This window comes from Thamnophis sirtalis, unplaced genomic scaffold (genome assembly GCF_051295495.1).
Source record: "Thamnophis sirtalis isolate CommonGarterSnake01/CBP01778 unplaced genomic scaffold, rThaSir2_p1.2 scaffold_6, whole genome shotgun sequence".
In the NCBI taxonomy this organism is placed as follows: Eukaryota; Metazoa; Chordata; class Lepidosauria; order Squamata; family Natricidae; genus Thamnophis; species Thamnophis sirtalis.
The window spans coordinates 60,486,026-60,498,708 of NW_028261386.1; the positions used below are offsets into that span (position 1 = coordinate 60,486,026).

The following is a 12,683-nucleotide window of genomic DNA, read 5'->3' on the forward strand; positions in this document are numbered from 1 at the left end:
TACTGCATTAAGGACCAATGTAAATGTACTAAGATCCCCTTCATTTGTAACAATTTTAACAATGCATATTAAAAGTATCTACTGAATTTCTTCCAAATCATAAAATTGAAGTGACAAGGAATCATCTAGTTTATACTGCAAGCTGCATTTACCCTCAGAAATATCCAGAGTACATGTAAGATTCCAGATGGTATTGGAGTATAAATATGAACATCCAGGCATAGTTATTAATAGTAAAAAAGTACCTAAAGTATCTTGTCTTAAAGAAATATATTCTAAATTTGAACCTTTATTACAGTTTACCCAATACATGGCAATACATTGAATGATGTGCAGCACATATAATTGAAGAAAACATGACAATCAACTTTATTGCTTAAGCATTGCTTGAAAAAGATGTTTGCAGCAGAAATGCTAGGCATCATCACCTAATCATGCTTCTTATTTATTTCGGGATAACAGACAGCCTCCACATTCAAATGGATATGTATGTGTCTTCCAAGACATTTACTTCTGCAATTCAGTTCACTTTTAAAATATGCATATGCAGATTATATGCCAATACACCAACCATGTTCTTGCATATAACATTTTTGGGCATAAGCTACACAATCCACAGATTTCAATGGGCTAATCAGCCCTAAGACTATAACCCAAGGCTTCATTGGATATCACAGAAATATTGCATGGACCCTGAAATATATACAATTTTCAAATCCTCTTCCCATTCTAGTGGGCAATAGTCTTCAAAACATGGGAAAATTGAAAAGTTTTCCTAAAATATAACTCACCTGCTATATAATGTGCTTTTCTAGATTGTATAATATATAAACTGTAATGAATTTAAAAAGACAAAAACCAAAATAATAAATTGGTTCATAAACTGACTAATAAGCAGCTATTATTGTTAAGCTGAACAAGAAACTGAAAAAAGAATGGGCAAAGTAAAATATATCCAATTAGATGTTTATGTCTCATTCTACTGATTTTCTTATTATCCCCTCAATTGCAGAATCTGGCAATCTGCAGCCTCAACATTCATATCCAGTCTCCAAAGTTCCCCAGAGTAGGAAGAAACTCTTATTTATGAGGGTTTTTTCTGATGGAGTTAGGGATTTTAAGGTAGTGGTCTTAACCACCGGGCTATAGCCTGGCACCATGGCCCATTTGGAAGTAGGCTATGCAAGCAGTGGGCAAGCGAGTGTGCACTCCTCCATTGTGCGAGCAGCAGGCGAGCGTGTGCGCAAAGTTCCATTTGTGCAAATGGCACGCGTATGCACCTGCTGCCTATGTAAATAGAGCCACACATCTGTGTGCTCGCCCGCCGCTCGTATGCAACCCTCACTTCTCACCCCTGCCGCTAGTCCACAAAGCCAGAAAGGCTGGAGACTGCTGTATTAATGAGTGCTTAAACTCTGAATAGGCTTAAAACATTCTAGACTACCTTAAAATTCCTGAAAAACAGTCTGATTTTTAATCTTCTCTGGGTTTCAACTTTACGTTCTGCTCAAACCACTCAAAGTGGGAGAAAAAGAATCTGAAAATATCATCCCTGCCTTCTTTTGTAACATCCCAAGTTTACCATTCATACCCATTATTGGCTGTCAGGTGGGGATGCACAAACAGAAAGTACAATCCTCAAGGTTGTCCAGTCTGGATTGATGCTGAAGTCTCAGTCTACCATAACGTAAAGGAGGCAGCGAAACAGCATGAAAAATATTCTGTCTACTAATATTCATAAGACCACAAGGATTCATTGTGCTTTTTAAAAAATTCTATTCATGCCAGGAAATGCTTTGTTAAATTTTGTTGTACTTCTATCGGAAAAACAATTCTTATTATTATTAGGAGTGCAGACATAACATTTCTGGTGAATCCAAAGCAAGAACATCAGGAGTGTAATTTCTCCTCTCTGCCATGACTAATAATATTTATTTATTTATTTATTTATTTATTTATTTATTTATTTATTTATTTATTTATTTAAAATTAGATCACATTCTTCAGTAATGTCTTTCATAGATAATTAAAAGCACACAAAAAAGCAGGGAACCAGTAGAAAATAATAATGCATTCAGAAAGCACGGAGAGCAAGAGAGAGCAGAAAGAGAGCAGAAGGAGAGAGAGAGAGAGAAAGGGAAAAGAGAAAAAAGAAGAATCCCCTCCCCCTCCAGCAAATACCTTAAAAGGTTTAAAAACAGACACCTATTTGCCTGGCCATGAAAAGGCAGAATAAATAGCCTCTGATGAACTTTGTAACACAAAAACAATGTGCCATATAGCAGGTTTTAAGCATTAAATTACAGATAAGAAATATTGCACTGTTTCTAAACTTCACTAGACTGCTGCATTATTGATTAATATTGTCAATAAAATCCAAATTATCCACTCTAATGTCTTGTGCAATAACTGGGATATTTATTACCATTCAACATTTATTTCAATCCATAGGATCTATAATTTGTGGAAATGATAGATAATTGAACACACTTCCCTTACAAGTAGAAACTAGCAACTTTTTACATCAAAAAACTGATGTAAAAATCATTTATAACAATAATACATTTCATCTTTTAATACAATAGTACAACCACCTTTCTGTAAATTTAAACAATAACACCAATCTATAAAATATCTTTTTTGTCATTTTTGTTTTGTTACTCCTTCTTCCTTTTATGTCAGCTTGTACTTTAACATTTGATATTGGAAATTAATAAATACATTGCTTTAAAAAACCAAACAAGTAGAAAGTATTAACTTTTTGGACTCAGTTTCTGCAACATGTTATAATATAAGCAGGATAATACAGTAAATCTTGATTTAAATGACTATTTGGGGGACAATCATGTTCATTCAATATGGATTTAAGTTATTTGGGTAAATTTACATTAGTCATATAATTATAGAAATCACATCAGTTATCTCGATTACTATTCTAATTCACCATCCTTGCTACTGAATGCAGTTGTAGTCAGGTTTTCCAGTTAAATGTGAAAGCTGGTCAGTTTTATTGTATTACAAAAAACTACATTAAAGTACACTACAAAGCTCTTTTTGTACATTAAGCCCTGGTGACGCAGTGGCTAGAATGCAGTACTGTAGGCTTACTTTGCCCACAGTCTGGAGTTCGATCCAGTCTTCCATCCTTCCAAAGTCATAAAATGAGGACCCAAATTGTTGGAGGAAATATGCTGACTTAGTAAACTATTCAGAGAATACTGTAAAGCATTATATGGCAGTATGTAAGTTGAAGTGCTATTGCTATATTGCTTTTTGTATATTCTCAGAGTGCAACAATTGGAATCCATTTAACAATGACTTATATTTAGCTGTTCATTGATTCAAGTGTAATAACATCTGAGTTAAAATATATATGAATAACTCTACATATATATCCCATTTTTGTGTGAATAAACCTTTCTTTGTCGACAGTATTCTATGCAATGATTAATCCCTTGTATCTATTCTAGATGGTTACATATTAAGAATGTTATTTGTTTCTGAAAACTTCTTAATATTGCTTTACCATAAACAGTTGGGACTGAAAAGATTGTTCTCTTGAACAACAGTGCCAACTATTTGACTTATCTCCACCAAAGAAAGGACCAATTGCTCAAGTAGAAATTTTGCAAGAACTCTAATGAATTCTGCAAATTCCATTCTAATTAGAGTAAATACTATTCTAGCAGTTGCATTAAATTTTGACATGGATGCACAGCAGAAATCTTTCACTGAAAGATGTCACTTTTGCAGTAACTCAAAAGCATAACAGCAAAATAAAATCTGCCATATAATCAATCTGATACATACTACGATTGATCAGAATGGCTGGGAGAGCTATTAAGGGCAATATCAGCTTGGATGCAGAGATTCAAAATATCAACAAAATTGCTGGTCTCCAACATCTGAGCCAAATAACATGAAATCTAAAACCAAGTTTCAGTATAGGTGTATTGGTCAGTAGAATGGCTTTCAGTATGCCAACTTCCATTAAAAAAACCCAAAAGAATGAATGTGTTTTAATTTTAAAAAATTCAGGTGAAACAGAGAAGATGATCTCACAGACACATTAGCCTATCCTGCAAATCAAGGGCAGAGTGCAGCCTTAGCTTAAAAAACAATAATAGTATTTATCAGTGTAGACCAAAGACTTCCTGCAATTAACATTAACATAAAAGGTAGAAGGAATTAACCATAGAAGTCCACAAGTCTTTAAGTTGCCGTGGTTGGAGACCCCTACTTTAGTTCATAACTCTGGCAATCCTTCTATTCCAAGCTCTGAAGTGTACTAGCAGCACAGTCCTACTAATTAGATGCCAGTCTGCTAACTTTTTGACAAATCAAATTGACGAGATACCAATCAGCCAAGATTGACACAGCGAAAATTGGCTAGGCGCCTGATGAGTTTCGTGTAAACTTTAAAATTAACATGGAAATTAGACAAAACAAGCTTTGGAAAGTAAGAAATAAGAAGAAACAAACATAGATCTGCTCACATCTAGTGGTTTAAAAAGGTAAAGGTCCCCCTCGCACATATGTGCTAGTCATTCCCGACTCTAGGGGACGATGCTCATCTCCATTTTAAAACAGAAGAGCCAGCACTATCCGAAAACATCTCCATGGTCATGTGGCCGGCATGATTAAGTGCCAAAGGCACACAGAACATTGAAACCTTCCCACCAAAGGTGGTTCCTATTTTTCTACTTGCATTTTTACATGCTTTTGAACTGCTAGATTGGCATAAGCTGGGACAAATAACAAGTAACTTCAAAAAAAGTCAATCTTCAAAATGATTAGTTAAATTCAGAGAGATGTATCAGTGACAAATAAATGCAATTCCAGCTGCCAAAAATCAAAAGAATTATGGTGTTCATGTCTATCACTGACTGTTGTCAGGTCCAATTTTATAATGGTTAGCAGGCCCAGGCCCTCTTGTGAACTTAATTAGGGATATAATATTTTGGTGTTTACTAAACAGTTGCCTATTAAAATTTATTTTTAGTTGCTTATTTATGGCATGTTTTTAATCCTCTCTCGGTGTCATGTAAACAAACTTTGTAAACAAAAATAAATGTGGCATTTATGGTCTTTCAAATTGAAGAACCTGCGAACTAGAATAATTTCTCCTGTTGACAACTAATGACAAGAACAAAGATCTCTGTGTAAACAAAACTGTATACTTTTAAATAGTATTCAGGTTGTTTTATTTTAATTTTAGCGGATCTTAAAAATATTATCCAATTAATTAATTGGTGACTACCGAGAGAATAGAAAATCCTCAATTCTGATTCTCCTTGGCCTTTTGTTTGTTATATTATTATAGCATTATACTTGAATAACAACACATGTTTGAACATCACAGTTATATGAGATTTTTAGTCAGCAAATTTAGTTATTGGAAGAATTCTATTGAATAGAAAGCCTGAACTGGTTGCCCGAACAATCAAAAATACATGATTTAAGGTTTAGTTCTTGAAATAAATATTTTAGCAAATGAAATATGGGCTAAATTTACGAGAATATTCACCAACACCTATATTAACCAGTGATTATAATATTATAATCTTAAAATGTAACTAATTTCTTCCCAGAGTTTTCATTACAGGTAATCCTCAATTGATAACAAAAACTGAGCCAAACATGTAAGTTGTTAAGTGAGTTTTGCCCCATTTTATAACTTTTCTTGTTTCAGCTAAGTGAATCATTGCAGTTGATAAGTTAGTAACTTGGTTGTTAAGTGAATCTGGCTTCCCTGGTGACTTTGTTGGTCAGAAGGTTGCAAAAGATGATCACATGGAACCAGTTACGAAGCATCTGAATTTTGGTCACATGATCATGGGGATGATGCAAAGGTCATACCTATGAAAAATGGTCATAAGTCACTTTTTTCAGTGTTGTAACTTTGAACTGTCACTAAATGAACTATTGCAAGTCGAGCTCTACCCTGTTTCCCTGAAAATAAGACCTCCCCGGATAATAAGCCCAATCAGGCATTTGAGCGCATATGCTCTCCTGAAAATAAGCTCCTGTGATATGAAACTAAGAAATTATCATGAGCTGAAAATGTCTATTTTATATTCTAAAATGATGCAATTTCAAAGCAGATATCTCACTAATAACTGGATTAAGCCTCAGTCTGCACATTGACTCACTCATTAAAATAGGCATATTCATAAAATTATTTATGAGGATAAACAAAGTTTTCAAATATTTTGGTCCATCAAAATGCAACTACTTGATATTTCATATAGCTTAGTTTGAAGACCACAAAAGTGAGTAGTCTAGAGAAGTACATGTAGACAGCATGAAATTAGTTCCATATATGTCAGGGCCACAAATTGTAAACAAAAATGGAATTTAAATAATTACTATTTCTGCATGCTCAAGAAATAAAGAAAAGGAGAAAGAGGAACAACTGAAGAGGATCTAAAATGAAAAGAATTTAACTGCAAAGTGTATATCTTTTCTCAATCCTTTGTGCTAAAATGAATCTATTCTGCTAGCACTGAAAATTAATAAAAGATACTTGAAAGAACTGGAATATCATCAAAACTGAATTAGCAAAATATTAAGTTTAATTTAAAATTAAAGAACAAACCCATTAAGCAAATGAAGAAGGGACATAACAAAAAGTATTATTTCCTTTGCATATTTTGCTTAATGATCTCTCTGCAATTAGACAAAAATTCTGAGAAAAATAGTAACATCATTCAGAATAAACTACAAAATGTTTCCTTCAATTTAATGGACATTTTAGGGCTAGTTGATACAATCTTTAGAAAACACAATGAACTTCTATCTACAGGGAAGAAAGAAGCTCGAGACTTGGAAAGAAGCCAATATAGCATTAATACCTAAAGAGGATTAGATTTGACTTTAACAAATACGATGAAATCATTATTTAATAATGACAACAAGCTGTTTCACATCAGTTTTAGCTAATAGACTAAAAATAATTTTGTAAGGATTTATTCATGACAATATGGATTTTTATCTAAAAGACAGTTAAAAGACAATATTAGAAATCTGCTGGACATTTTAGAATATTTGGAGCGATATAATGAAAAATAAGCTATATTGATTTTTTAGATGCAGAAAAGTGTCATTGATACTTTTAATAGAGCGTCATATGAGAAGTGGTGAATGGCTTATTTACATACAAAAAATATTCTTATTCAGATGGTAAAATCAAAGAATATTAAACCCAATGTGCACCAGAAGTCTTACTGATATTAGTAGCATGACTTTTAACTTCAAATGAGATACTCATTACTGCATACCCAAATAAAAGCTAAATGTTATTTTGATTCCATGAAAGAGCAAAAGGACAACTGGTTGGTAGTGAAGTCAGCTGTAATGTTTGATGTGCTCGTTATCATGTGGCTTAGTCTCAACTTTATCCTCGTTTTAAGAAATATTTTACCTTTAGTATTAGCATTTCCTGGGACAGTTTGTCCACTCCCATGACTTAAAGGACAAATAAATAAAGCTTTAATGAGATATTAACATTGATATACATTGATATTAACTACTCTGGAAACATCTATGGTTTAAAGAAATTCCATACAAAACTACTAATAGGAAAACAAATTTTGATCAGTTGTTATTAACACAGAATCCATCACGAACATTTTAAAATGAACAAATACAGTATAAAGATTAGCATGAAAAAAATCACATTAATTTAAGCTGTTTTTATACCAATCTTTGCAGCTATATACATTTAAAAAAAACAAAACCTCATCTTATTGGATTTAGATCTGTTCAAGATGTTCATTAGGTTGACAATGTATTTTTCAAAGATTAAAAGGTATGAATATAATAATTAAAAACAGAAATCTCAATTTAAGTGGCAATTAAACATTAACATGAAGATATTCTATGCAAAATTGGACCCGTTTTTCTAAATTAAACATATTTAGGCATAAATTTCCAGCTCAAAAGAATTTATTTTGTAGATATGATGTAGGGTTTCAAAGTCATTTCAATGAATTTGTAGTTTATGTGCTTTCTGCATTATTTCAATCCCCACGCAAGACACATTTGCATACAACCACATTTAGATACTCTGGAAAGGCAATAATTCAAAATCAAAATAGTCACAACATTCCACATAACACTCTGCATCTACCAGTCTATGTTCTGTTCACCAATAGCGTGTTGGCAATGCAGTTATTTCTGCACATGCGGCAAGCTCTTTGCTTTTTGTTTGCATTGATGTTAAGCATGTTAAAAAAAACAGGACACTTAGAAGCAGCTGATTTTAAAGGCATTTGCAGGAACCATGCAAAGACTGAGACATAAAACTACAAAACTGACATCTAGAAATACTTTGGGTAACAATTGCAATGGTGAAAACTTTGGCAATGGTGAAAAGCTGTGTTTCATTTGGAAAACGTAGAAGATTCCAAACATTTAACATTTAACTCAAAAGAATTCAATTTCTGATTGGGTAGAGGAAAATAATGAAGGACAAAATTAAGATTTACTCCCATGCATACATCTGCAAGAAATGTATAATTTACTGGGAGTACGTCACCTGATTCAGTTCTTTGCCCAAAGGGCTAAATATTTTTTACATGCACCAAGTTGTAGAATCTGAAACCAGTTCCTATAATAAATGATACAATCAAATACTTGATAGGCTGCTGGGAGGCCATCACATTTGATACAAGCACTTTACACTGTAAGAAATACACAGAAAATAAGAAACACATGAACATACTCAAAAACACACTAAACTACATATAGAAATCCTTTTCCACTCTCACCTTCTCTCACAGCCATTTCGGGCTCACTTTTCTGTGAGATGGTCAGTGCCTCCACTGGCTCTTCCTTTGCTGGGAGAGGTGGAGGAGAAGGACCTTTAGCAACAGGATGAGTAATCTGGGTCTTGCCAGAGACAGGTGGATGAACTCTAACTGCAGGGTGATGATATTTTCTATGAGAGCCAGAAACCGTATAGCCCATTCCACCAGGGCAGATTTCCTTAAAAGCAGCTAGATTTGGGATGGGAAAACATTCCTTTTAAGAATCTAAAAATGTAACATTTTTGACACATTGGAAAACATAATAAAGAAAATCTGGCACGATTTTTAAAACAATAAATATTACGTATTCCATTGTTAGGCAAAACCACAAATTACATGACAGTAATATTGCATAAATTACTTGGGAAGATATTTTGTTCCTCCTAGAAAAAGATTCAATTTGAGAATAAATTCAACCAAACAATGGGCATTTTTAAAATGAATTCTAAATTCTGGTTCAGGACCACATGAGTCTTGAACCTTCTCTCTCCCTTCTGGTGCAGCCTTGGAATAGTAGATTGGAAGCTATATTAGTTACTCAAAATCAAATTTCCCAATATAAGTTTATTGTTCAACATATTGTTTGGTTGGTTGGGCAATTTATTATTTAAATGACTTGAAAATTCTATTTCTGCCACACAAAACGTTTATTCAGAAGCAAAAAAAAAACCCTCTCTCCTTTAATTCCATCCATGTTTCATCTACAATAAATTGGTATCCCATCCTTAGCATCACAGTTTCTTCCCACCTTAAGTTGTCTCAGACACCTAATACAGACAAGTAGCCTTAGGAAAGCCACTTTTGTGATAATTACAAAGTATATTTTGAAGTCTAAACATGAACAATATCCCTTTAGAAAATTCTCAAGAGACATACCCGTTTTAATGCATTTATGACCATGTTGTAAAATGAATTATGCAGTAACAAACATCACTCAACAAATGCTTTGTAATTGAAAAACTGGTCATTGCAAAACATAGAAGGAAAAAAACCTCATCTATTGCAGTTTCCAATGATAAGAGATACAACCAATATAAGATTATGGGTGAATGACATTAGATTATTATCTATGTGGTATGTTATACATGGGTGCAAATACATCCATTTTCTGGGAACCTCTTACCTGTTCCTGGAAGGGGACATTTTTCGCAATGGGGCCCCCAGGCCTTGCCAACACTACAACAGCAGAGCTGCTTGCTGAGCTGAACAGAGAGAGGGTGCATACACTGCTTTCCTGCACTGACAAACCGGTAGCAAGGCCCTTTCTCTTCAGTGACCATGGGATTATCAACTGCAGCAAAAAGGGAAGGAGGATGCTAAAGTTTACTTGAGAAACAAAACAGAGAAACACCACAGGAGTTCCACCACCAAATAAGAAAAAAAACCCTTCAACACATCATTAGAGACAAAACGATGCTGATGTCTAGAAACAAAACATTTTTCATAAGTCATATCTGACAATTTGATACAGTTCAAAAGTAAAGCCCACATTGTTTAGAAGTAAAAGCCAGTGTTCAAATTAGATGCGGCCATGCTCCAATAACATAGAATTAGGAGAATGCCTTATTCCCATGCAGAAGCACCTAAGCAAGCTTAAAGCAGGTGAACAGTAAAAATACAGAATGTTGTCAGATCACACATTCGCTTCCAACACTCACATTACAAAGCTATGTCACAAATGAATTACAAAATGACAACTTTGACTTGATAGGTAAGATCATTTAAGGTCACCAAGGAAACAGGAAACAAAAGTCATTTCTAATCAATCAATGCACATAAATTAAATCATTGGCAAAAAAAATCAGCTAAAGCACTATCATCGTTCCCAATGTTTTGTTCTTCTTCTGCAGGTCTTTCCAAATTCACATCACCAAAATCTGAAATTCCTTAAGTTAACAGAACTACTGTTCTATTGTTGTTACTCTAAAAAAAAACATAGTTATAAGAACAGATAGCAAGGAGTCAAAGTGAAATTAGAATATATTGTATCTTTTTTTGATACTATAAAAATAAAACAAGTTATCTTGGCAGGTCAGAAAATTTGAATCATACTAAAATATGGAAAAAAATATAATGAATAAGAATGCCAAATCAGATGTGATAATAGCTGAGCAAAAGTTTAAGGCCTGGTCACCAAGATGGATCAAGTTATAAATTATATTCCACACAAATTAATCTGTTTCTTCGTTCCTACAAAAAAACCAAAACATTTATCAAATTTACAGCTGATTAGCTATATTCATTTTAGTGATTTTTTTTTGCAGATTTTGCAAAATTTTATTTTAAAAGATATTCTGCCTTTTCAAAGAAGTTCCTAGGTCTTCTTATCAAGACTTGTTTAGATCCAAAGTGTTTTATTGATTTCTAGCAGAATACATATTTAATTTATAAAAGAATGGTTCAAAAGTTCTATCCTAAGCCCCAAGGAATTATTAAGAATCAATCTATCAATTATCCAATTAAATTAACAGATGTTGCACAGCAGCAGTAATTGGTAGATTTCACCCAAATTCTGATATATTGTAAATTACGCACAGGACATTAAATAAATAATTGTTAAATGTTCTTCAATTTAACAAAGACCATCTTTCTTCATAATTCTTCAAGTACAAACAAACATAGAAAAAGTTCTTTATCTTCTTCTATTTGCATAGAAACAAAAATAGGAAGAAAACATTTCGGCCTGAAACAATTTGTTACAGATGCAGCCTGATTATAATTCAATTAAGGTACATGATCAATTTAAATATAGCTCCTGTATTTCAAGGGAACTGTGTAGATATATTTGTACACAATAACTTATCTCTCACTTGGAAATTGAGAAATCCCCCCAAAAAGTGACAATATATTTGTTGGGCTTCAAAATGTTTTAAAACAGAAGTGTACCTATAAAGAGTCACATTGTATTATTTACTATCTTGTTAAACGATTATTAGGGGTCTAGCCTGAAACAGCCTATAATTTTTCTACTGAGCACGAAAGTCAGCAACACAATACAATTATGAAGTGATCATAGAGTGTCAGGCACATTCCATCAAATATAGTTTTCTTAAAACAAATCTGCCTACAATCTGGTGTTAATATTTTGTCCTGCTTTGGTTTTTTTTGGGGGGGGGAGTGTTCGGGAAACTCTGCTTTCTTTCAGAATGTTGCTTTTATAGTTGACATCAGTTCTTTCAATGAGAAAATTCATGTGTTGCACTCCATTGTACATTTTTTAATGGCCTAGATTACCCATGAGCAAAAGAGCCCACTTCTAATAAAGAGGTGGCTTTTAGACCCAAAGATTCCCATAAATAGATAAGGCTTTTCTCCCAATCTTGGTCTTTCTAGTAACACATAAAAATAAGAAAGGTTTAAGGGATTCTGTAAAAAAAAAATCCTATTCAAGATTCATTATTAATTCTGTCCAAGTAGGAAAAAGTATGCAGACTTCATTATGTGGTATTGCTATCTTCTCACATAAATCCCACTCCTCTAGTTTCGGGACTCAAATAATATGCCCTACATATCACTGCATCATTTAAAAAAAGAAATTTTCACCAAAGCTTTCCCATATGCAACTGCATGACTGCTCAGTTACCATCTCTATTATTTTTTTTAAAAAAGTTCTATATTTTCTGGCTTTGGGAAAAGGAAGAAAGAAAGCATCTTTTATTATATATTTGTTCTAGTACTGGGTTAAAAGAAAGGGAACCTTTTGAAATCTCCAGCACAACAAGAAGTCATAGTCATTTCATTCTTCTGAAATAGATTTTTTTTAAAAAAAAAAAGGCCTATGTGTGTGTAAAACTCTTCCAATTGCAAACATAAAATAAAGGAGTGGGCAATTATGGCCTCTTTACAACCTGTGGACTTCAATTCCCAGAATTC

At 33.3% G+C, this 12,683-nt stretch overlaps 1 protein-coding gene across 2 annotated transcripts in view; it reads right to left on the reverse strand.

Annotated features, from left to right (window-relative positions):
- LTBP1 (latent transforming growth factor beta binding protein 1) overlaps positions 1-12,683 on the reverse strand; it is a 208,087-nt gene that overhangs the window by 53,935 nt on the left and 141,469 nt on the right. For both annotated transcript variants that reach the window (XM_014058956.2, XM_087717961.1), the window contains 2 exons: positions 9,934-10,101; positions 8,772-8,999 (listed from right to left, as the gene is read on the reverse strand). In XM_014058956.2, the coding sequence (XP_013914431.2) occupies positions 8,772-8,999; positions 9,934-10,101 (396 nt within the window). The remainder of the gene's footprint in view (positions 1-8,771; positions 9,000-9,933; positions 10,102-12,683) is intronic.